General features: G+C 41.6%; 1 protein-coding gene across 6 annotated transcripts in view; it reads right to left on the minus strand.

Moving 5' to 3' along the window:
• HMGN3 (high mobility group nucleosomal binding domain 3) overlaps nt 1–12,823 on the minus strand; it is a 34,337-nt gene extending 21,514 nt beyond the window's left edge. For 2 of the 6 annotated variants that reach the window (XM_052645724.1, XM_052645723.1), the window contains exon 1: nt 12,647–12,819. In XM_052645724.1, the coding sequence (XP_052501684.1) occupies nt 12,647–12,661 (15 nt within the window). In that variant the 5' untranslated portion in view covers nt 12,662–12,819. Of the gene's footprint in view, nt 1–12,646 lie in introns of all 6 variants that reach the window. The other 4 variants (XM_052645727.1, XM_052645728.1, XM_052645725.1 and 1 more) reach the window with 4 other exon arrangements.
• Nucleotides 12,824–24,277: the final 11,454 nt, after the last annotated feature.

A 24,277-nucleotide genomic window follows, 5' to 3' on the forward strand; every position in this document is an offset into this window, starting at 1 on the left:
CCTGGGCCTGAGTTTCTTCATGAGGAAGACTAAGAAGCTGGATCCAAAGATCTCACTTGCCTGACTTAGTGAGATACTCAAATATATACTAATCACACTATGGAATATATATCACAGAGATGTCAGGTACTGAAGCCTTGGAAAGGGATACGAGAAGAGACCCAGAGCAACCATCATCATCTCAACAAACATGGATTCTGTACTGCAGTCACGTGCAAGGCAGCAATCTAAATGAGTTAATCTCCTTCACCGCAGTCCTGTGAGGCGGGCAAACAGCATCATATCCATTGTATGAAGGAGCAACTGAAGCCAGAGAGGTTTAGGTAACTTGCCTGAGACAACACAGCTGGTAATCTCGCTGGTAAGGGTAAGAGCTGGGATTCAGACCCGGGGGGACGGGCTCAGAGTTCATCCTCTCATCCACTACAGGCTCTAAGTGCTTTCTTCTGGCTTTGCTAGATTCAAAACTGGGTGCCTATCTGGGACTTTAGGGCAGCAAGAGGGTTCCAGTCCGGGAAGTATCTTAACCTGTAGACCTGGGCAAGCAGCACATTATATGAAATGGAGTGTTTCCCCCTCTGCCTCATTTGGCTGCTGCCGCTGCTAAGTCGCTTCAGTCGTGCCCGACTCTGTGCGACCCCATAGACGGCAGCCCACCAGGCTCCCCCGTCCCTGGGATTCTCCAGGCAAGAACACTGGAGTGGGTTGCCAGTTCCTTCTCCAATGCATGAAAGTGAAAAATGAAAGTGAAGTCGCTCAGTCGTGTCCCACTCTTAGTGACCCCATCGACTGCAGCCTACCAGGCTCCTCCATCCGTGGGATTTTCCAGGCAAGAGTACTGGAGTGGGGTGCCATTGCCTTCTCCGCCTCATTTGTGAGCCTCTTAGAATAACATGGAGAAGGAAATGGCAACCCACTCCAGTACTCTTGCCTGGAAATTCCCATGGACGGAGGAGCCTGGTAGGCGACAGTCCATGGGGTCGCAAAGAGTCAGACACGACTGAGCGACTTAACTTTTAGAATAACAAGAAACAATTTCCCATTAGAAATATGACATGTTAATTGCTTCCAAGTTCTGGCTATTTGCAGTGAACAATGGGGTGCATGTATCTTCCCAAATTACGGTTTTCTCTGGATATATGACCAAGAGCGGGACTGCTGGATCATATGGTAGCTCTGCTTTTAGTTTTTTAAGGAACTAAAGGTCCATTTGAATAGATAAATGTGTGGGGACTTCCCTAGTGATCCAGTGGCTAAGATTCCTCTTTCCCAGTGCAGGGGGCCCAGATTTGATTCCTGGTCTGGGAACAAGATCTCACACGCTGCAAGTAAGAGTTCACAGGCCCTAATTAGAAATCCTGCATGTCCCAACTAAGACCCGCAGAGCCAAATAAATAAAGACTCAAACAGGAGAAGATGTGGTACATATACATACGATGGAATATTTCTCAACCATAAAAAGAATGAAACAATGACACCTGAAGAAACATCGATAGACTCAGAGATTATTACACTAAGTGAAATGTCAGGCAGAGAAAAATATCATACGACATCATTTATATGTGGGCTCTGTAAAAATGAGACAAATGAACTTATTTACAAAACAGAAACAGACTCAGAAACAAATTTACAGTAAACAAAGGGGAAAGGTGAGGGTGGGATGAATTAGGAGTTTCGGATTAACATATACACACTATTATATACATTAATAAAACAGAATCAACAAGGACCTACTATATAGCACAGGGAACTTAATTCAATATTTTGTAATAAGCTATATAGGAAAAGAATCTGAGAAAGTCCAGATATATGTACACGTATAACTGAATCACCTTGCTGGATACCTGAAACTAACATAATATTGTAAATCAACTACACTGAAATATAACTTATACCTCAAATAAAAACATAAGAATTTGAAAAAGACTAAACCTATCATAAAATAAAACTTAAGATAATTCTGAAAAAAAAAATTACATGTTGAGATGCACATAAATTTACTATTCTAGGTTTTTAAATGTTCATACACATGGCTACAAGTACTTTCATCTTACTATTAAAAGTAAAGACAAAACAAATCATTTCTATCATTTTCGTAGCACTCTATGTTTCTCTATGTACATTCAACTTGTTGCTGTATTTGATCATCTCAACAGCACTGAGATACACAGGACTGTCTCAATACTCCCATTTTACAGATGAAGAATAGAGGCTCAAAGAGATCAAGCGACTTTCCCCCATTAAAGAGTTCGGGAGACCACCCTAGACCCCAGTCTTTCAACTTTTACACCAGGGATTTTAGAGGGATGTTACCAAATCCCTTAATTTTCCTATTTGCTCAGATACGAGTTTACTTCTACTAAATGGTAAACAAGTTATGATGCTCCTTATATTTTTGCAAAATGAATCAAGCTGGCTCTGATGTGATGGACGTGTGACCATTAAAGGGGGGAACAGTAAAATTAAAAACTGTAAATAAGAGATAAAGGAAAGCAATGAAGAGGAGACATAAAAGAGTTCAAAAATGTATTCTATGGCATACATATGGAACGTCAGAAGTCTTTCAAGCTTCACACTTAAGTCTTTGGTGTGTTTACCTCCCACATACACCGGGTCTAGGACTCACAGCAACTTCCCACAAAGCAGAATTTAACTAATTGTGTCCAGTATTGTAAAAAGCCACAGTTTATACCCAAAAAGAGAAAGTTAGAAAAGAAAAAAAAAAAACACCTATCTTTTGGGGTAAACTTTGTATTTATCTTTGGATGGGATCAAAATAATAAAGATATAATTTTAAAATAATGTCACTTCATACCTTTTAAAAATAACGTTTGTAATTAAACATTAATCAGCTGGTAATCCAGAACTCTGAAATAAAAATCCGTTCAGTTCTAGGTAAAACAGCTTTTCCAAGCTATGAGGCTTTTATTCTTTATTTGATGAGTTCCAAACACAAAAGCACCTGCTTGTTTTTAAATCCAATGCCTAAGCAACGGGGGCTTCATACATGTATTACAACCTGTCACTATTACTGTATAATATGCCAGTGTTCATGGGGTTCTCAGCTCTCTGAGACTCAGATTCCTCATCTGCAAAACTGGCCTAAAAATATATTCTACCTTGTTGGGTTACTGGAGACATTAAACGAGAGGGTGAATGCAAAGTTCTTAAACAGTCAATGGATGCGTCATATCGTGAGGCCAGTATTTTTTTTTTAATTGCAGTATAGTTGTAAACTATACTTTGGAAAAGACCCTGATGCCGGGAAAGACTGAAGGCAGGAGGAGAAGGGGACGACAGAGGATGAGATGGTTGGATGGGATCACCAACTCGATGGATATGGGTTTGAGCAAGCTCTAGGAGTTGGTGATGGACAATGAAGCCTGGCGTGCTGCAGTCCGTGGGGTCACAAAGAGTCGGACACAACTGAGGGACTGAACTGAAACTGATGCAAGTGTATTTACATATTTCTGGTGACAGGCAAATATCCCTGTTAACTGAAATATAACAAAGACAATATATCTTGGAAATAGTAAATCCACCAGTTCATGGTGGAATTTGAGAAAATATGAAGCTTTAGACTTTCAATACTCGAAGATACCAATGCTTAGGGATGGAAACTTCACATAAATACCTTGCATAGGAGCCTGCAGTCCATGAGTTCCTGAAATACCCAGAAGGCTTCATGATAATGGGCATCTTTCAGAAGCCAGAGGTCTGGACCCTGAGGGCAGCCTTAGGGTGTGATCACAGATAATAATGACTTGTGGGGTAACTTCCTCTGACTGGTGCCTAGAAGCAATGGCATCAGCCTATATCTTAATAAAGAGAACATTTTAAACAGATGGACACACATATTTACATAGCTTGAGTCCTTCTTGTTTCATTCATTGGGCGCCTTTATTTAAATACCTATCACTGACTCAATGGACAGGAATTTAAATAAAAATTCACTAGCTCTAGGAAGCTAGTGAAGGGGCAGGGAAACCTGTCTTGCTGCAGTCCATAGAGTCGCAAAGAGTCGGACACGACTTAGAAACTGAGCAGGGACCACCACTGAGATTATTAGAAATGAACATGTATGGGAAGTACCGTGCTGTCACAGTTAGGAGTAAAATGCTTGAGGGCTGGGGTGGAATTCCTAGTTCTGTCACTTCCCAGCCGTGTGACCCAGGGGAAATGCCTTCATCTGACTAAGTCCCAGTTTTCTCACTGTGTCTGGGGCTGAGACCAGCTGCAGGCTCCATGGTTCTGGAAGCAGACCCGTCTCGGCCACCCCCTACCTCGGAAGATGTCATTGTGGAGAACACACCTGACCAGGTGCTTAGATGATTCAGGTTGTTAATGCAAAGTGCTGGGAACAGTGCCTGAGTCATAGAAAGCTACCTAAATGTCATTTATTGTGGCTGTCAATATCATACTCTGTGAGACGAGACCAGCCTTTCAGAAGTGCAGGGAGAATAAAATGAAATAATATGAAATTACTCCATAATGCTTCCCACCCAGGTTTATTTCTAACAACTTGACATATTTTTATTTAAAAGAAGGTGCCTAATGACTATAAAGCACAAAGCTCAGCCAGGCATTCAATAAATGGTAGCTATTTAACTTTTAATGGTAATAAATATACGCATATGTTGTTACTGGTAAGTTACTCTTAAAATATTAAATTTTGGAACCAATTTTGAGATTTAAAACATTTTTACTCTACTTCCCTACTTCTGATTATGCATATCATTCCCTTTTGTGACTGAACAAGCATTCGCTTTGGGCAGATCTAAATGGCCCTGTTTTCTGGATATGCCCACAAGATATAAAAATACTGGACTCAATAAACACCTTGACCAGCAACCAATACATGATTCGATTGAACTCTTCTAAGAAGGCAGTGAAATGCGCAATAAATGAGCAGCCAGTGGGGGGAAAATTCAACATTTTGATTTGGTTTGTTATCTTCAACACTGATTTTTAAATTACTCAGGAGACTAACATCGTATTTCAACACACTAGGTACTCTGAGAGCAGACAGCTTAAATGGTGTTTACGTCAGTCGCCATTTCCAAACTGTAACCTGCAGAAAAGTGGAATATATTTAAATTTGGTGTAAACAAAGGCAGTGGTTTAGGGGGAAAAAATATAGAAGAAGTGGATCACTTGATAACTTGATTTGCCAAGGGAATTTTAATGTTATATGGCAATATTTTTAAGCATAATTTTTTCTGTGAGAAAAATCAACCATGTAAAAATGCAACAGATGAAAGCTTGTGTTCTCTTAAAAACACTACATTTGTTATCTGGTTGTTGAACACTGACTCCTATAATTGCAGTTAATTGGACACACAGGTGAGATCTATGTGCCACCGGTCCTCCTGTAAAATGAAAGCTTGGATTACTACAAGGCTATTATTTCACTGCAATTCTCTTAACAATTAAAAATTATCATTCAGTATCCCATGATAAACTATAATGGAAAAAATATATATATTTCTATGTGTAAAGATAGATATATATACATAAAACTGAATCACTTTGCTATACAGCAGAAATTAACACAACACTGTAAATCAACTATATATCAATTAAAAAAAAAAATTGTCTCGCAATATGGAACATCTACTGACAGTTTCACACATGCTAAGCCCTGTGCTAAGAACTTCTCATTCACTATCTCATTTAATGTCTCCAATGACCCAACAAGGTAGAATATATTTTTAGGCCAGTTTTGCAGATGAGGAATCTGAGTCTCAGAGACCTGAGAGGCTTACAGAGTTAAGCAACCTACCCTAAAACATACAGCTAGTAAACAGTAAAGCCAGGTCAAACTGGACGATCTCCCCAACAAAGACATGAAGTAAGTCAAGTTACTGCTTTCTTTTTTTGAAAACGATTCATTCATGAACTTGTTCAACAATTACAGTACCTGTGCTACGTGCTCTGGCAGGGATTAAAAAAAAGACCAGAGCCCTCAAACACTTCACGGTCAAGTGAAATTAGAAGGACTACAAAATTAATTCAAAATTAGGTAATCAATCAAATAATATATGTCAATTTAGAAACATGGTCCTCACCTTTTAAACATCAGAGGGTGGTTACAAGAAAAGCATGGGGCCAGGAAGTCACAGAATCTTCACTAATGAGGGTACCTACTGTGCACAATCTAACCTCAAATGCTAATCATATGACAGGCCTTGAATTTAACTTTCTTCTACTTCAAAGAAAGCCAAGACTTCAGAGACCACCTCTATTAACAAACTAGAAAGATCCCCTTGAGATTAAAAAAAAAAAAAAAGTAACCCCCAACCCTTTTAACCAAACAACTTTTTGTCAGTGTTTTTCCTTTGGACATGCAGTCTGGCCAAACTTTTGAATGTTTAGAGCTCTTGGTTTTTCTTGTGGCTCATTATCATTTCTTGCCATGAATTATAAATACTGTCATATTTATATTACTTACCCTCTCAGACTGAAAGATCCTTAAAAACAAGGGCCTTTACTCATTCATTTCAGAAAGAGTTTGTAATGTCAATAATTCACTTACTTCCCAAGGTAATGGTACTCTGCATTAAGGTGATGCTTGATAAATGTTTATGTCACATGAAGTGAGTGAAGGGCTGAACAAAATGTATAACCCTGACATTTTGGAGCCTTTACTCAAATATAGGTTTCATATAAGTATCAACTCAATTAAACTCCGCAGGTATTTATGGATGGCATACTACATGCCAGGCCCTTTCACATTCAGACTGGGTAGCTCAGAATGGCATGCATGCATGCTCAGTTGCTTCCATCGTGCCTGACTCTGGGTGACCACATGGACTGTAACCTGCCAGGTTCCTCTGTCCATGGGATTTTCCAGGCAAAAAACACTGGAGTGGGTTGCCATTTCCTCCACCAGGATGTCTTCCCAACCCAGGGATAGAACCCATGTCTCCTGCACCGCCTGCATTGCAGGCAGATTCTTTACCGCTGAGCCACCGGGGAAGCCCAAACCAACTTATAGATTCAATTCAAGCCCTACCAAAATCATGGCAGGCATGCTGTAGGAACTGACAAGCTGATTCAAAAATTTGTATGAAAGACAAAACAATTTTGAAAAAGTACATAGTGAGAAACTGATATTACCAGTATCAAATCTTACTATACCATAGTAATCAAGATAATGTGGTATTAATATATGAATAAATATATAGATTATGAACAGACATCAAACCTTTACATTTATGATGAACTGATTTTCAACAAAGGTGCCTACGCAATTCAGTGAAAAAGGATGGTCTTTTTAACAATTGGGGCTGTGACAAGTAGATATCCACATATACCAAAATGAAAATAATATAAAACTGAAACCCTTATCTCACACTATTTACAAATTTAACTGAAAATGGATCATAGATCTAAACATCAGAGCTAAAATTACAAAACTTCTAGAGGCAAATATCTGTGACCTTAGATTAGGCAAAGATATATTAGATAGGACATTAAACAGATTTCATCAAAATTAAAAAAACTTCTGTTCTTCCAAAGACATCACGTGAATACTTTTTAAAAAGCCACAGATTGGAAGGAAAGATCTATAAATCATTTATGATAAAGGACTTGTATCCAGAACAGGTAAAGAACTCTTACAAATCAATAATAAGACGAAAATCCAACTTAAAAATGGGCAAAACATTTGAATAGACATTTCACCTAAGGTATCTATTATGCTAGTAAACACATGAAAAGATGCTCATCATCATTACTTATTAAGGAAATGTAAATTCGGCTAATTAAAAACCTATACGCAAAAAACCCCAACAATATTAGCTATGAGTACAGATGCAGAGAAAACTGGAACCCTCATGCACTGATGATACAATTACCATCAAAATCAGTTTGGAAGTTTATTAAAACATTAAAGACAGACTTTCATACCACCTGTCAGTTCCACCCTTAGGAAACTTCCCAAGAGAAAATGAAAACATGTCCATGCAAAGACTTACATATAAATATTCATGACAGCATTATTTATAACAATTCAAAATGAAAACAATTCAGATGTCTATTGACCTGCGAAAGGGTAAACAAAAGGTCAAAAATCCATACAACGGACTACTATTTGGCAGTAAAAAAGAATGGAGTATGGATACAAGCTACTCTGTGGATGGACCTCAAAATCATTGTGCTGAGTGAGAGAAACCAGACTCTATTAGACTACATATTGTTTGATTCCTTTGATATAAAATTTCCAGAAAAAGCAAATCTATACAGATAGTAATCAGTGGTTGCCTAGGACTGGGGCGGGGGGAGTAGGGACTGTCTGCAAACAATGGAGAAGACCTTTCTGGAGTGATGGAAGTGGTTTAAAACTGGACTATAGAAATGTTACACAACTCTATAAATGTATTAAAAGTCACTGATTTGTATACTATGGTAAGTACATCATACCTCAATAAAGCTTTTTTTTTTAAGGAAATTATAGCCCCATCCATATTGCTTGGGAGTTGCTGAAATGTCAGTGCCACTCAACACTGCACAGTGACACAATCTTTTTTTAAAAAAACAAGACTTTTAAAAAACTCACATCTCATTATTCTTAATAATATACATTTATTTGACTGCTAGTTAAACATTTTCATCTATTGGGTCTGTTATTTTCTTATAAAGATATACATCTATTTCATAAGGAAATCTTTTTTAAAGTGGCATGCTTTTTTCAGTGGTATGTGGTAGAAATCTTTTTTCCCAGTTTTACATGAGTTTTAAAATTTTGTTAACATGGTTTTCTTTTTCTTTGCCATACTGACATATTCATTTTCATGTAGTCAAATTTATCTGTATTTTCATTTACAGAGTCTGTCTCTGGTGTTACAATATGCAATCTCCCTTTGAAAGATTAATCAGAAACCTTGAGTATTATTAGGTAAGCATCCCCTGTCCCAAGCCCAGAGTTACTAGGCCTTTCCATTTTATGAAAAGAGATAAAACATAATTTCAAATCTCAAAGCTGGAGGCAGATGGACTTTTCTGCCTTTAACCTTTACGGGTAAAGAGGGACTAGTGTTGACATCCCAAATTCCTGGAAAATTGTCTCATTAGAGAAAACTTCTGATGTGATACACTTGACATTTCCAATAGTTCTGGGGATGAGGAATTGGAAAAATAAAAAGAAGGATGTGAAAATGTGCCTGCTGCTGCTAGTCATGCCAGGACCATGGCTAGAGGGCTCTCTGGCTGAGGCCTCTTTGTAGACCATCAGGTCATTCCATAACAACGTGATCACTGCATTCAGTGCGATCAGGCATTTGTGGATGTCTGACCGGAACAGTCTAGAACTCAGTCACTCACTGTCCCACCACCACCTGGGTCCAGGAATATTATCATTTTTCCTGCTGCTCCATTCACTATTAGTGGGTGGTCACTCACTATCCATTAGGTAATGAATACAGGAAACACAACTTTATTTAAATCTCTCCGTCTCACTAACTGAAGAACTTGTCACTACTGAGTGATATACTCATTGAAAAATACTACTGCAGTTCCAACCACTTGCTTTCATGTAGCTATGACTACCACACAAAGATGCAGAGAAAACTCATAAAGGTAAGAGAGGCCCAAGGATGTACTGTACAACACAGGGGCTACAGATAATATTTTGCATTAACTGTAAATGGAACATAACCTTTATAACTGGATAAAATTTTTTTTAAAATAATACAGTATTTAAAAAAAAACAAATGCCATAAAAACATTTTATATTAATGTGGACACTATGGACTTTAAGGCATATACCTGAAGGCCAGTCATGTTAGATACAATCAGAAGAGGCATTCAAATGCCTGAAAATAGAAAATGACTGATCTTTTTTCTTTGTATATGAGTCTCCCCCACACACATACACTTTCAAGACTGGCCCCAATTCAACCTCTTTCCTTATCTATGCTATAGTTTTTAGAATCTATACTACATATTCTGGGACCTATATACAGGTTTAATATTATTTAATTGTTTTGTGCCCATTACTCATCAAATTAAACATAAGCTCCATGAGGGCAAAATTTGTATTCCTATGGCATTCAAGCAGTGCTAGGATTCCAGATGCTTCTACTGACTTTGTTAGTGACATTTCTTCCTCTGCAGCCTCAACAGTGCTCATTAAATAACATTTCTTGATTTCTGGAAAAAGCTGAAGAAAAAAGGGCCAAGAAGGTAAAAAAAAAAAAAGTATTGTGAGGGCACTTTGAAAACTTACAATGTAAAACAGGCAGTGCTTTAGCTAAGAAAAATACCATGGAGTAGTATGTAAATGCTTTGGCAGATACCCCAGCTTTACAGATCTCGAAGAGCAAAGCACAGATTGTCTCCAGTTCTCTTCTTTGCACCTAGGCAGGCTTTATCTAATGACTATAGTTTCCTATATAAGTTTCAGGGACCCCCCCAGGGTTGCATGAGGCAGTTCCAGGGCTCTATGGGGCAGCATCAAGGTTTGCCTGGTGAACAGGATGGCCATGGGAGCCACGTTTAGTTTGTGGTTGCTCCTATCCAAGTAACAACCCAGGTCTTTGAGCCGTATGTATAAATGAAAAGAATTTCTATTAATCAAGGAGAGGTTTCCTATCTCTGAAGAAGACTGACACACAGGTGCCTGCACACAGGTCCGCCCTTAGTCCCAGGATGCCTGGCTAGCTTCTTCTCTGCTTTCTAGGGAAATAAAACAATAATCAAAGGCCAGTTTCTCTACTGCTCTTCTGTTCTTCCCTTCTGTTCCCTTGAGAGAGGAGGGTAGTGAGAAAAAGTAAGAGTAATGGTTTCACCAACTCTGACTCCTGGACAACAGGATTCCAGCACATCAGGATCTCTTATAATAAAGACTTTGTACCATCTAACCATTTGTCTACATTTGTTAATAATTCCCAGAATGGAGATGATATCAACTCACTCTGGAACCCAGTTCTTGGTGACTCTACTAGAATTCCCAACCTCATCATTAAACCAAAGTTAAAATGCCGAAAATGGTGGCATCATTCTAACATCCTCATTGTAGTACTGGAAAAACCGTACTTTCATAATAATTAAGTTTAACTAATGAATCTGAAATATTAGTACTCTTAATATGCCATTCATCTTCTCAGGCTGGGCGTTTCTTTGCATTTCAAATTCCTCTTCACTACCCATGAATGAGTAAATAAAGAGAATGAGTAAACAATGTCTGAAAGAAAGGCCTTTACCTACAGCATCTAATTAAACCTTTGGTACTAGTTATTGGTATCTGAGATTCTTAGGTAATTCCTGTCTTATAGCCCCAGTTCAATCGCAATACCACCATCTCTCAAGGGGTTCTGAGGTTTAAATGCGACGTTAAATCAAACTCCGCCCACAGTATGAGGCATACAGTATGTGCACAATAAACTCTTTTTAAAAAACTTTTAATTATAATATTTCTTTTTCCAAATGGAGACAAGTTTCCATCAACTTCTAAATAAGGACAGATAAAAAGGCAAAAGCCTCTGTATTTTTAAAGCTGCAAGATTTTGAAAACAATGAGATCACTTACAAACACAAATCATTCCACCATCTTTAACTGATATAGCAACATACTCTTTGCCCTTTTGCTTCCAATTTAATACCCTCACTGCTTAACACTGTTGGACACGCGAGGCCAGGCGGTGGGAGGGTGCAAAGTATTTTCTCAGCGACAGCCGCCACACTGCAGTTTCTCCTCGGGGTGGAAAAAAGCCTTCCGCTCCTTCCCTGGGACAATGACAAGTCGCAGCCGGACTCCGAGGGAAACGTGCGTCCCTGGTGCGAGTCACTTGGGTGCCCGGGGCCTGCGCGGAAGGGGACACATAATAGTCCTCCAGGAGGGACCCCAGGTCCCCCCTCCGCACCCAGGGGCGCGAGAGCACGCGGAGCCCGCCTTCCCGGACCGAGTGTGAGTTCGGGTCGCCGAGTCGGACCCGGTGACCCCTGCCCTTTGCAAACACAGTTGCGCGCGCCCCCGGAGGCGTCCCATTCCTGCGCAGGGCCAACTCCGCGAGTCCCCGCCGCCAACTGCACGCAGGTCCAGCCGCCCTGCCCTGCCCGACCCTGGAATGGGCACATACGGGTCTGCAGCGGGGGCGGCAGCGGGGTGAGCGCTCTGTTAAAACATGGCTTTCCCTCTCCGGTGGCCTGAGCGCCTTCGCGGCGCACCGGCGTGGGCACGGCCCACAAGGGAATAACCCCGACATCTGCCCGACTTACTGGATTCATTTTCGATCTCCCTCTGCGTGTTACTTGTTACCCCTCCCTTCCCTTCTCCCCCCCCCACCCCCGCCCCGCCCCCGGTCTCGCTGCTTTTTCCTGCACACTAACCTCAACCTGGCAGTTTTGGAAAGAGAAAACTCCCCTTCGCTTTTGCTTCTTGTTTGAGGTAGAAACCATTCCGGCTAGAATGAGTTCGAAAAGAAGGGAAGTCGCGTCGCCGTAAAGAAAGTAACATCCAGAGATCGATGAAGACAGAGGGAGGGAGCAAGATTTGCAACAGGCACCTGAAAACAAGCCTGAAGGAGCAAAGGGAATCGCCGCCCCCGAGTTACTACCGAGTGCATTCCGCGCCATCCACAGCGATGGCAAGATTTGCTCTTCTCACAGTCTGAAGGCCTTTGAAATCTTTTCGGGTAAGACTTACCTTTCTCTTCGGCATAATGACTGTATTCGTGCAGCTTAAAAGTAAAGCAACGGGCTGGAACTACTGGCACCGCCGCTGGATGCTGCCGCCGCCGCAGCTGCTCACGCGCAGGTCTTGGCGTAGCCCGGCCTCCGGGACCTCAACCTCGGCGGCTCCCTCCAGGGGCCCTCTACTCGCTGGTCTCCCCGCTCCTCCAATGAGGAGCCCCGGCAGCCGGCCGCGAGGCCCCATTGGCTGCGGCAACGTTCTAAATTCCACGAGGGCACGCCCACCTCCGCGCGCACGGTACGCGCTGTTGTAGTTTCCACTTCACCGAAAAATCTGCCTGGCGACTGAGCATGCCCAGTTCAACTAGTAACCCCCGCAAGCCACGGGATCCTGGAGTTTCATTGTTTTGTTGCTCCGTATTTGGATTGTTATCAGTAGGAAGTGTGGGCCTTCATAAGAAGGAAAAAGAGTAAGGATGGACACATTAACTTTATAAGGTAAATCTATACGCAGCAAGCATTTTATGTTTCCTGTAAAAGCTTGTAATGAGTGCTATGTGGTGCAGAGCTTTCAAAGTGGGAAGGTACTCTGTTCTGAGACAGTCTGGCAGTCTCTAAGGGTCTCAGTTTCCCCTTCTAGATTTCTAGTGACAGTAAACTCTAAAACTGCTAAGGAATAATTTCCTAAAATCTGATTTCATATCTTTTACTAATTCAGTCACCAGCAAACTAGGCTTGAAGGTGAATAGGGTGTGTTTACTATGGAAATTCGGAGAAGGCAATGGCACCCCACTCAGTACTCTCGCCTGGAAAATCCCGTAGACGGAGGAGCCTGGTAGGCTACAGTCCATGGGGTCGCTAGGAGTCGGACAGGACTGAGGACTTCACTTTCACTTTTCACTGTCATGCGTTGAAGAAGGAAATGGCAACCCACTCCAGTGTTCTTGCCTGGAGAATCCCAGGGACGGGGGAGCCTGGTGGGCTGCCGTCTATGGGGTCGCACAGAGTCGGACACGACTGAAGCGACTTAGCAGCAGCAGCAGCAGCACTATGGAAATTAGAAAAGACTGAACAAGGTCAGATAGGATTATTTTATTTTTTGGAACATATTTAAATGACAATTCAAATATGCACAATTTAATGTTTCTCAAAGTTCTGCAAGGCATTCAATAGGCATTGGATGCCTGGATTAAATATAAATATAAAATATATAAAATAAAATATAAAGTATTTTAATATAAAATAAACACTCTGGATTTATTTTATGAAATCATTCTTACTCTGATACCTGATACCATAACCAGTGATAAAACCTCAAAAGTAGAGAGAACTAGAGATCACTTTCCTCATAAACACAGACATGAAATCTTGAATAATATTTTAGTAAATTAACTGTAAATGAAATGTAAATTTTAAAAATTGTGAATCACCTTTATGTTGAATACTTGGAATCTATATAATATTCTACATCAGCTCTACCTCAATTAAAAAAGTTCTTTTTAGGAAGTCAAATCCAGCAACATTTAAGAGGATAAGACTTCATGACCAGTGAAGTTTATCCTGGGAATGCAAAATTGGTTTAACATCTGAAAGTCAATCAAAGTAGTTCAACATATTAATAGAATAAAGGAAAAAAAAAAACAGTTTTGCAACAGATACAGGAAAAGCACTAGTGAATGGTTAAACAAAGTTTAGTAACTATATACAATAGAATACTACTCAACTTGATGAAGAGGAATAAAATATTCCTCCCTGGATGAATGTCAAAAACAAAATGCTTTGTGAAAGAAGGCAAGTATAAAAGACCATACTGAATAATTCCACTTACATAAAAATTTTTAAAGCAAAATTACACATAGTTAGTTTTATAATCATGTTGGAAGGCAAAAGTTCACATTATAGGAAAACACTAATGAGACCTTATGCTACAAATATGGCCAAATCCACTTTAGTTACCCAAAGGCTACAAATATGTATTAAATAGCATCATCAAGTAATTAATTTTAATGTGTGACATTTTTCTTTGTTAATTTTCACAATAATGAATTAGTATCCTAGAAAACTACAGAAGTGATCAATGACTTTCTTTTCTGTAATATCTTTAGCAATGCATGGATTTTTTGGCATGGATATTTTTTTGGCATGTTTCAACCTGTTGCCATTATTACTTTTTTTGATACTCATATTGCTCCAATGTGAGAGACTTTTTTCAAATTAGTGCTTGTATACTTTTGACATGATCCCAGTTGTCTTTGATAGACTCCTTATTTTCAGGTATTCAGTGGATCACAATACACTCAAAAGAACTGGGATAAAACCAGCTCTTAGCTTCAACACTAGATGGAATTTGTTTATAATTTTACCATGGTAATTAATTTATAATGAAATTGTTTTGAAAGACAGTTAACTTGCAAAGTGCTTTTTATTTTTATTTTTTCAGTTAAAAATTTTTGTTTTGGCTGAACCGCATGGCATGTAGGGTCTCAGTTCCCTGACCAGGGATCAAACTCTGCATTGGAAGCACAGAGTCTTATCCACTGTACTGTCAGGGAAGTCCTTGCAAAGTGTATTTTAAACCAATGAAAACATTTTAAAATAAGGTATGTGTGGGAAGGATGCTGAGTAGCACTTGAAATCTGGGTTGAATTGTTTTTCTTTATGGAGATAAAATGATGTCACAACAAAAGTGGGACTGGAGTGATTTTTTTTTCTCCTCTGTGATAAAAAGTGATTCATGAAGTTGGCTGCTTTAGCTGATGTTTGTCAAGACTAACCACTCAACCAACAACAGCAAACACAACTGGGACTGTTTTTACTGCATATAATTAAATAGTGGCACTGGTTTATGGAATTCTTTAAGCCCAGTACTGGAGTGGATAGCCATTCAGTGAAAATGAGCATTGCTAATTGGATAAAGAGGGTTGATTGTGGGGACCTTGGGTCCTTTGAGCCCCAGAATTCATTTACCAGTGATGAGAATAATGGCTTTAGTTGTAAAAATAAATAACAGCATTGGTTCTTTTTACTTTGAAGGCACTTGTACCTGCCTGAGCAGGATGTTAGGGAAGGAAGGTCTCTCCCTGTGCCTTCAATAGCCTTCACTGGCAGCCCCAGGGGTGAGGAGGCAGGCAAGGAGAATGATTTTGCAGGTAGCTGCGATTCCAGATTAGGAGGTAAAGACAGCCAAGCAGAAGTGAGCATGCCCTTTGCAAGTCAGCGAGAAGGCCAACCTGGTAAGAAGACTCCTTGGTTTATCAGTAAATTCCTCTGAGTGTTTCACTTACTTTGACCGATCCACCTCTAAGACTGTAAAGTCTTCTCTGTAGGTTGTGGATGCTGTTTTAGCCAAGATAGACAAAGGATAAATGAAGAGGGTTACTGCCTGAGGAAGGAAGAAGGAAAAATGAGTGAACAGACCTCTTTTCCAATTCCAGCTCCTCATGCCTGCTTTCCTTCCCATAATGGTTGGAATCTTACATGGACCCCAGCACTTTTCAAACACCAGGGTGAAACCATATGTGGTACCATGACTGTCATTAAAGAAAATAGGGGAGGGAGAAGGGAAAAGAAAAAAGGGCAGAGGGTAGAAAATACTAGAGTGCACGTCACATGATAAAGGCGAGTCATGTTTTAGAAAGTGTTTCCATTTTCCATATGTTTCCACGTAAACACATGCCACACTTAGATACACATATGTGGAGTGTGTCTGTGTGTGTGTGTTCTAGGTTGTGACTTGAAATTTATTTTTAGGAGGGGTCTTGGTGAAAAATCTTGAAGCTACTGCACAGCCCTAATAAATATTCATTGGAAGGACTGATGCTAAAGCTGAAGCTCCAATACTTTGGCTACCTGATGTGAAGAGCCAACTCATTGGAAAAGACCCTGATGCTGGGAAGGATTAAAGGGAGAAGGAGAAGGGGATGACAGAGGATGAGATGGTTGGATGGCACCACTGACTCAATGGACATGAGTTTGAGCAAGCTCCGGGAGATGGTGAAGGACAGGGAAGCCTGGCGTGCTGCAGGCCATGGGGTCGCAAAGAGCTGGGCACAGCTGAGTCATGAACAATAATAGCCCTAATGAATCTTGTGGTTTTGGGGGCTCCGGCAGTTTCTTCCTCTGGAGGAAAGATGCTTCATCTTCAAGTCTTGGAAAGAAAATTTGAAAGGGAGAGATCACCTCCTTTTTCTGTCCCTCCTTCCCTCTTTCAGGCAGGCACGGACAGGTTTTGTTTGAAGTAGTGGCAGCTGTGGAGAAATCAGAAGTAGAATCATATTTTGTTGCTCCTGATAGATCTGTAATTCCTGGATAAGTTACTGTTCTTCAGTGAATAGGCCAAAGAACTCCAGAAGTAAATGAACAAGAGGTGGCAAAAGAGTACTCCTTTGTTGGTGGTGGTGGTATTGTTATCAGTCAAGTCTCTAATAGGACTGAGTGCTTTTTTTTGAGGAGACCATAGTTTTTACAGAGTAACTAGAACGGTCCATGGCTTCCCAGGTGCGCAGTGGTAAAGAACCCGCCTGCCAATGCAGGAGGTGCAAGAGACACAAGCTTGATCCCTGGGTCGGGAGGACCCCCTGGAGTAGGAAAGGGCAACCCGCTCCAATATTCTTGCCTGGAAAATTCCATGGACAGAGGAGCCTGGGTCACAAAGAGTTGGAGTTCTTTGTGACGTTTGTGGGGTTCCATCACTCTAACCCCAGTTTACTGAATCAGAATCTTATATGGCTAGATTTGGGAACGTACGTTTCAAATAAGCTTCTCGTGTGTTTTTAATACTAGAATTTGAGAATTCTAGTCTGGGCCTGAATGCTGGTACTTAGGCTGTATATCTGTGAAAGCCTCTAAAGTTAACTTCCAAAGTAGGACCTTCATTCTGTGGGTGAAATTTCGCCCCCCAGACCTCCTCTTGTGCTCGGGCTTCATCCCTGCTCAGTTCCAGTTTTGCCAGGCACTACCTACCACCTTCTCTAGTTGCAAGGAGAGTAAAAATGTCCCACCTTGAGATCTTAGAAAAGCACCTCATCCCAGCTTCCCAGGCAGCTCCTCAGCCTCTGGCAAGGTTAAATTCCGTGGCCTCGCATCCTCAAAGGGTACCCAACCTGAGCAAAACCCCACAAGCCATGCCTCCAACGCTCTATTATTTCAGCAACTGGACAAGCACACCTTGTAACTGCATTAACGAGGAGGCCCAGGGTGTTCTGTGATCTTCCAACAGTAACCCCCTTTTTGTTTTCCCAGCCTTCAACAAATGTGGTTTACACAGTTTTCCCAACCTCCCCCCACCCCCTGGTCCTTTTCAGGTTCAATCTCTGTGTTATTTACCTCTCCTCCTTCTTCTTGCTGCTGCTTAAACTCACAGGAGTGTAATTAATTTGCTCTTTGTAGTTCTCCAAAGACTATTTGGGCAGAAATTAGCCATGCTCTGTAACTAGAACCAGGGATTGGACTGCATTTGTTCAGCCATCCCTTGCAGCTTGGATGATCCCTGTGTCCTGTGCCAGGAGCCAGCCAAGTTCAAGGTGGTGAAAGTGGGGGAATCCCAAGGTTCAAGGCAAGGACACAGCCAAGTCAGGACACATCCTATCCCTTTAAGGCAGAAGCCACAGCCTGCCAGGTGCCCAAGGCCAGCTAGGGGTTGTTGTCAGGCTCCCAGGCAGAGCCGTACTTTTTTTTTTTTAATTGGTGTCTTAATTTTTATTTATTTATTGTTTTGGCCTCGCTGTGAAGCGTGCAGGATCTTGGTTCCCAACCAAGGATCCAGCTCGGGTCCCCCTGCATTGCGATTGCAGAGTCTTACCCCCTGGGCTGCCAGGGAAGTCCCCTGAGTTGCACATTCTTGCAAACTATGGCCAGGGCAATGCACTCTCAAGCAGACCCACCTCTGTCCTCCCAGCTGGGATCTTAGTACCCATTTCTGATATCTCCTGCATTTTCTTCAAACCTCAATATCCTTGCGAGCTTGTACAAAACATCCAATAGCTCCACCCCCATCACTACTCACAGGGCTCCTGTCTTTCAGGGCAGATCAAACCATTTCCTTTCCTCAATGGTAGCAAAAACAAAACAAAACAGAAAACACCAACCAAGAAATAAAAATATCTAGGTTTAGGGAAATGAGAATCAAATGAATCATTCTGGAAAACACCATATAGCAACTGGAGAAGGTCTTCAGGTTAGCTTGGTTAAGAACTGCTCTAATTCTCGGGCATTAGTTTAGAGTTAATAGAAGCAATAAAATGACTGCCAGGTCAGAATGAGGTCTAGCCACAAGGCAGTGAATTTTTTACCCACAGTGGGAAACTAGCCTGAAAATATGCCATAATCTTTAAGGTTGCTTTTAAGCATGGAGGGTTTTTATCATTGTTGTTTTTATTGTTTAAGCATGAGATTGTGCTATTCCCACCAAAAATCTCATCCTTTCCTCCTTTCTCATTCCTACTTCTACTTCTCCAGAATATTTAGCAAATGGTTTCTTTTTTGTTTGTTTGTTTTCTGAATAATTCAGTTTATCCCTTTATAGGTCAAAATATTTTTGATTTAACTATTTTAAAAGTAAATTCTTTCACAGACATGGAAAACAAATTTATAGTTACCAAAGAAATTGTGGAGGAGGGGATAGATAAATCAGGAGTTTGAGGTTAACAGATACACCCTACTAAATAGAAAATAAACAAACAACAAGGTCCTCCTGTACAGCACAGGGAACTATTCTCCGTATCTTGTAATAAAGTATAATGGAAAATAATCTGAAAAAGAAAATTTGTATGTATATGTACGACTGAATCACTTTGCTGTACACTTGAAACTAACACAGCATTGTAAATTAACTACGTTAATTGTTCAGCCAAGTTGTGTCCAACTCTTTTTCGATCCCATGGACTGTATAGCCTGCCAGGCTTCTCTGTCCATCGGATTTACTATACTTCAATAAAAAAAATTCCTCCTGCCAAATAAATAAATTCTTATCAGAAAGCCCTGAATTTGCACTTAACAGAGCTTGAATTCCCAAGTCATTGAGCTATGATCATGTTACTCAACCTCTTTGAACCTTGGTTTCCTTGTTGTTGAATGAAAATAATGTTTATCTGAGCCAGACACTACCAGTTACCTGACCAATATTCAAAGTGGTTTTCTTTCTTACTAACAGAATTCTGATTTTGGTAATAGCTGTCACCAAAACAAAACCTTTAGTCCCCCCAATTCCCCAGAAGAGAGAGGTTGCTATGTAACACTGTTTTGGAAATAAGATGTGTGCAGAAGTCAAGAGGTTGTAGTGTAAACACCACCTGTAACTGGGTGGACCTACCCCACTGCTGCCTTCTGCCTTTGAACCTCTCCTTTCCATTCTGGAAGTTGCTAGTAATGTCTGGAGGTGGTCTTATATCCGTGAGGATCAGGGCCAGAAGATTGGAACTAAAGAAAAGAAAGGCAACTAGCTCTCTATGTTAGTCCTGGCTTGCTCCCCTGCAGACTGCTTACTGGGACTTCCCAAGTGGCTCAGTGGTAAAGAGTCCACCAATGCAGGAGACATGGGAGATGAGGGTTCAATCTCTGCATCAGGAAGATCCCCTGGAGTAGGAAATGGCAACCCACTCCAGTATTCTTGCCTGGAGAATCCCATGGACAGAGGAGCCTGGTGGGCTACAGTCCACAGGGTGCCAACAAGTCAGACATGACTGAGCATAACACATAGAGACTGCTTATTACATATGGAAAATTAACGCTTTGCTTGTTCAAGCCGCTGCAGCTGGGTGCCTGTGACATACAGCTAAACACAATCCCTCACTGATGCACGACCTCATAGAATTGGTGTCAGAATTGGAGACTAAGCTATGAGAATGCATAAAAACCTGAAGCACAGTCCTTAACATGTTGTGTTTGATGAAACTGTATTATCAGGTCTTCCCTGGCCTAGTGGTTAGGACTTTGTCTTCCAAAGATGGGGGAGGACAGCAGTTTGATGTTTGGTTGGGGAGATAAGATCCCACATGCCCAAAAAGCCAGAACAAAAATAGAAGCAATATTGTAACAAACTCAATGAAGACATTACATCAAAAATCTAGGTTTTTTAAAGTATATTATCTTCCCCCATAGATTGTAAAAGATAACACAAAAAAATTTTAATTTTTCCAGAATCCCTAAGGGCCTGACTTTGGATGTTCAGTGTAAACCTCTTAAAGTAGGTGGGGCCTGGGGGTATGTGAAAATTATAAACAAGCTTTATTGTTGCTATAGCACCTGCTGCCCCACCTGTGGCCTGCTGCCAAGTCGTAAAGGATGGATGTGTTGCCTAACAACCTCATCTTCGCTGTGGTGGGCCCCCATGTGTATAGATGCTAGAGTCTAAAAACCAGATCCCAGAGCCCACTGCAGCTCGGGTTCTGGGTGTGCTTTGAATCTGGCCAATCAGATTATTTCTGCTTTATTGACTATGTCAAAGCCTTTGACTGTATGGGTCACAATAAACTGGAAAATTCTGAAAGAGATGGGAATACCAGACCACCTAACCTGCCTCTTGAGAAATCTGTATGCAGGTCAGGAAGCAACAGTTAGAACTGGACATGGAACAACAGACTGGTTCCAAATAGGAAAAGGAGTATGTCAAGGCTATATATTGTCACCCTGCTTATTTAACTTCTATGCAGAGTACATCATGAGAAACGCTGGATTGGAAGAAACACAAGCTGGAATCAAGATTGCCAGGAGAAATATCAATAACCTCAGATATGCAGATGACACCACCCTTATGGCAGAAAGTGAAGAGGAGCTAAAAAGCCTCTTGATAAAAGTGAAAGAGGAGAGCGAAAAAGTTGGCTTAAAGCTCAACATTCAGAAAACGAAGATCATGGCATCTGGTCCCATCACTTCATGGGAAATAGTTGGGGAAACAGTGGAAACAGTGTCAGACTTTATTTTGGGGGCCTCTAAAATCACTGCAGATGGTGACTGCAGCCATGAAATTAAAAGATGCTTACTCCTTGGAAGAAAAGTTATGACCAACCTAGATAGTATATTCAAAAGCAGAGACAGTACTTTGCCGACTAAGGTCCGTCTAGTCAAGGCTATGGTTTTTCCTGTGGTCATGTATGGATGTGAGAGTTGCACTGTGAAAAAGGCTGAGCACCGAAGAATTGATGCTTTTGAACTGTGGTGTTGGAGAAGACTCTTGAGAGTCCCTTGGGGTGCAAGGAGATCCAACCAGTCCATTCTGAAGGAGATCAACCCTGGGATTCCTTTGGAAGGAATGATGCTAAAGCTGAAGCTCCAGTACTTTGGCCACCTCATGCGAAGAGTTGACTCATTGGAAAAGACTCTGATGCTGGGAGGGATTGGGGGCAGGAGGAGAAGGGGACGACAGAGGATGAGATGGCTGGATGGCATCACGGACTCGATGGACGTGAGTCTGAGTGAACTCCGGGAGATGGTGATGGACAGGGAGGCCTGGTGTGCTGCGATTCATGGGGTCTCAGAGAGTCAGGCACGACTGGGCGACTGAACTGACCTGGGCGTGGGTTTAGAAAATCGAGACTAGAAGGCCATGCTTGCGTCTGTCTGTCCTGTCTGCTGCTTTCTCTTGTCCTGTGACAGTATCAGCAGAGACACCAGGCACCAGCTCTGTGGGTTCTGAGAGGCGGGCTTCCCGGCACCCAGCCTGTGGACCTAGACGGTGCCAGGTGTGGTGTGGTCTGGAACTAGTGGCAATGCTGCTTTCCTGATGGAGAGGGGGAGTTTTCATCCTCAAGGGGTCCTGATGCTAGTGGACTCCTGACTGCAGGGGAGACACAGCTCTGTTGATGACCTGGTTCTGGGGTGTGACTTTGGGAGACTTTTCTGAAAGCTCAACCTACAATCTATTTCTTTATTCCTCCCAATTGTCCACAAACCACTCTCTTCCTCCTTGAATTAGATACAGTGGGTTCTGTTCCCTGCATCTGAACTCGGAGCTATAGAGCTTCTATTCTTGTGTATGAGTGCTCAGTCATGTCCCATTCTTTTGTGACTCCATGGACTGTAGCCCTCCAGGCTGCTCTGTCCATAGGATTTCCCAGGCAAGAATACTGGAGTGGGTTGCCATTTCCCACTCCAAGGGATCTTCCTGACCCAGGGATTGAACCCGTGTCACTTGCATCTCCTGCACTGGCAGGCGGATTGCTGCTTACCAAATATTTCCAGCTCTAAGAGGCGCCCTCTCTTCCCCCAGAGCTCTGCTTAAGAGAGCAGTTGTTGAGACGGAAACTGGCCGTGTGTTTTCCCGAGTGACCACCTTGAACAGAATCATCTCAAGACCCCTCCAATGGACATGGGACACAATAGAAAAGAAACCTCTTATTTAAGCTGTTGATATGGGAGGGAAGTTTGTCACCATGGAATTATATTATCCTGAAATGACACAGAATTTGAAAGAGTGAGCTGCTACTTTAATAATAAACCCTAAAATATGTGGCATTTGGCTTAACCACTGGTCAAAGGAATCAAGGGAACTATTCTTGAAGGACTGAAAGTCTATCCATGTTATTTTTTAAAATAAGTTTTTCCCATGCCCCCTGCAGTGAATGTATGGAGTCCTAACCACTGGGCCACCACGGAAATCCCTGGAAATCCGTGTTCTCTAGTGGGCAAAAAGTCGGTAAAGTGTTGCCAGCGGTCAACTGGAAAGTAAAAGGCATACCTAACTTTAGGGAAGAGACTGAAAGCAAATTATTATCATTACTGTTTATTTGCTTGCCATTGACTGCATTTGACAAGATATTGCAAGAAAGAGATATGAGGAGGAGATTGGTCAGTTTTGGTAAAGATGCATAAAAGAGACAGAGTTTGCAAATTCAAGGACTTACAAGGTTGGAAAGGCAACGGCTTCTCAACCCAAACAATAAAAGATAAAACTGATACTTTGAGCCATGAAGTCTATTAAAACCCAGCATTGCAGTGAGGATCAGAACAGTGGAACTGGATTAGGGCGTGGTGGCTGATATCCCCTTCAGCTGGACCAAATGGCTCCAAATGACTTAAACACGGTTCAGGGGAAGACATACTGCTGTCACTGCTGAGCTCAAGGAACCCACAATTAGGGAGGGAGGCAGAGAAAGAGGGAGAGAAAGCAGGGAAATATGGCAAAGAAATATGTCTAGAAAGGAAACATGGGGGTAAGTAAGAAGTCAAACAAGGTTTAATCTGAAAAACTTTTTTTACTGTTAAAAGAGGTACCAACTTGGATTAAAGGCAGTTGGAGCCTCTTGAAACTTAAAATGGTCCTTGATTCCTATCAGAATGGGTAAGAAGTATGCTGACAAGACAGCTCAGCCTCTACAATAGATAAAATCATTGTCCCTGGGTATCCACTAGGCGACTGGTTCCACAACTCCCGTGGATACCAAACTCCACAGTGATCAAATCCCTTGTATAAAATGGTGTGGTACCTATCGCCCTCAGATGCGGAACCCCCAGATATGGAGGGCTGACTGTATTTCTCAATACCTACTTCAGACAAGGCCAAGAAGAAGAATTATGGAAAGGGAAGAGCCTCCCAAAAGGAAAATCCAAGGCCCCGTGGAGATCAACAGACAGGGGACTCCCTCCTAGGAAGCTCAAATGAAGCCTCTTCAGGGAAAGCTCCGCACCCTGCCAGGGGGGTCCTACACCT

Source organism: Budorcas taxicolor, chromosome 9 (assembly GCF_023091745.1).
Source record: "Budorcas taxicolor isolate Tak-1 chromosome 9, Takin1.1, whole genome shotgun sequence".
NCBI classification, from domain to species: domain Eukaryota; kingdom Metazoa; phylum Chordata; class Mammalia; order Artiodactyla; family Bovidae; genus Budorcas; species Budorcas taxicolor.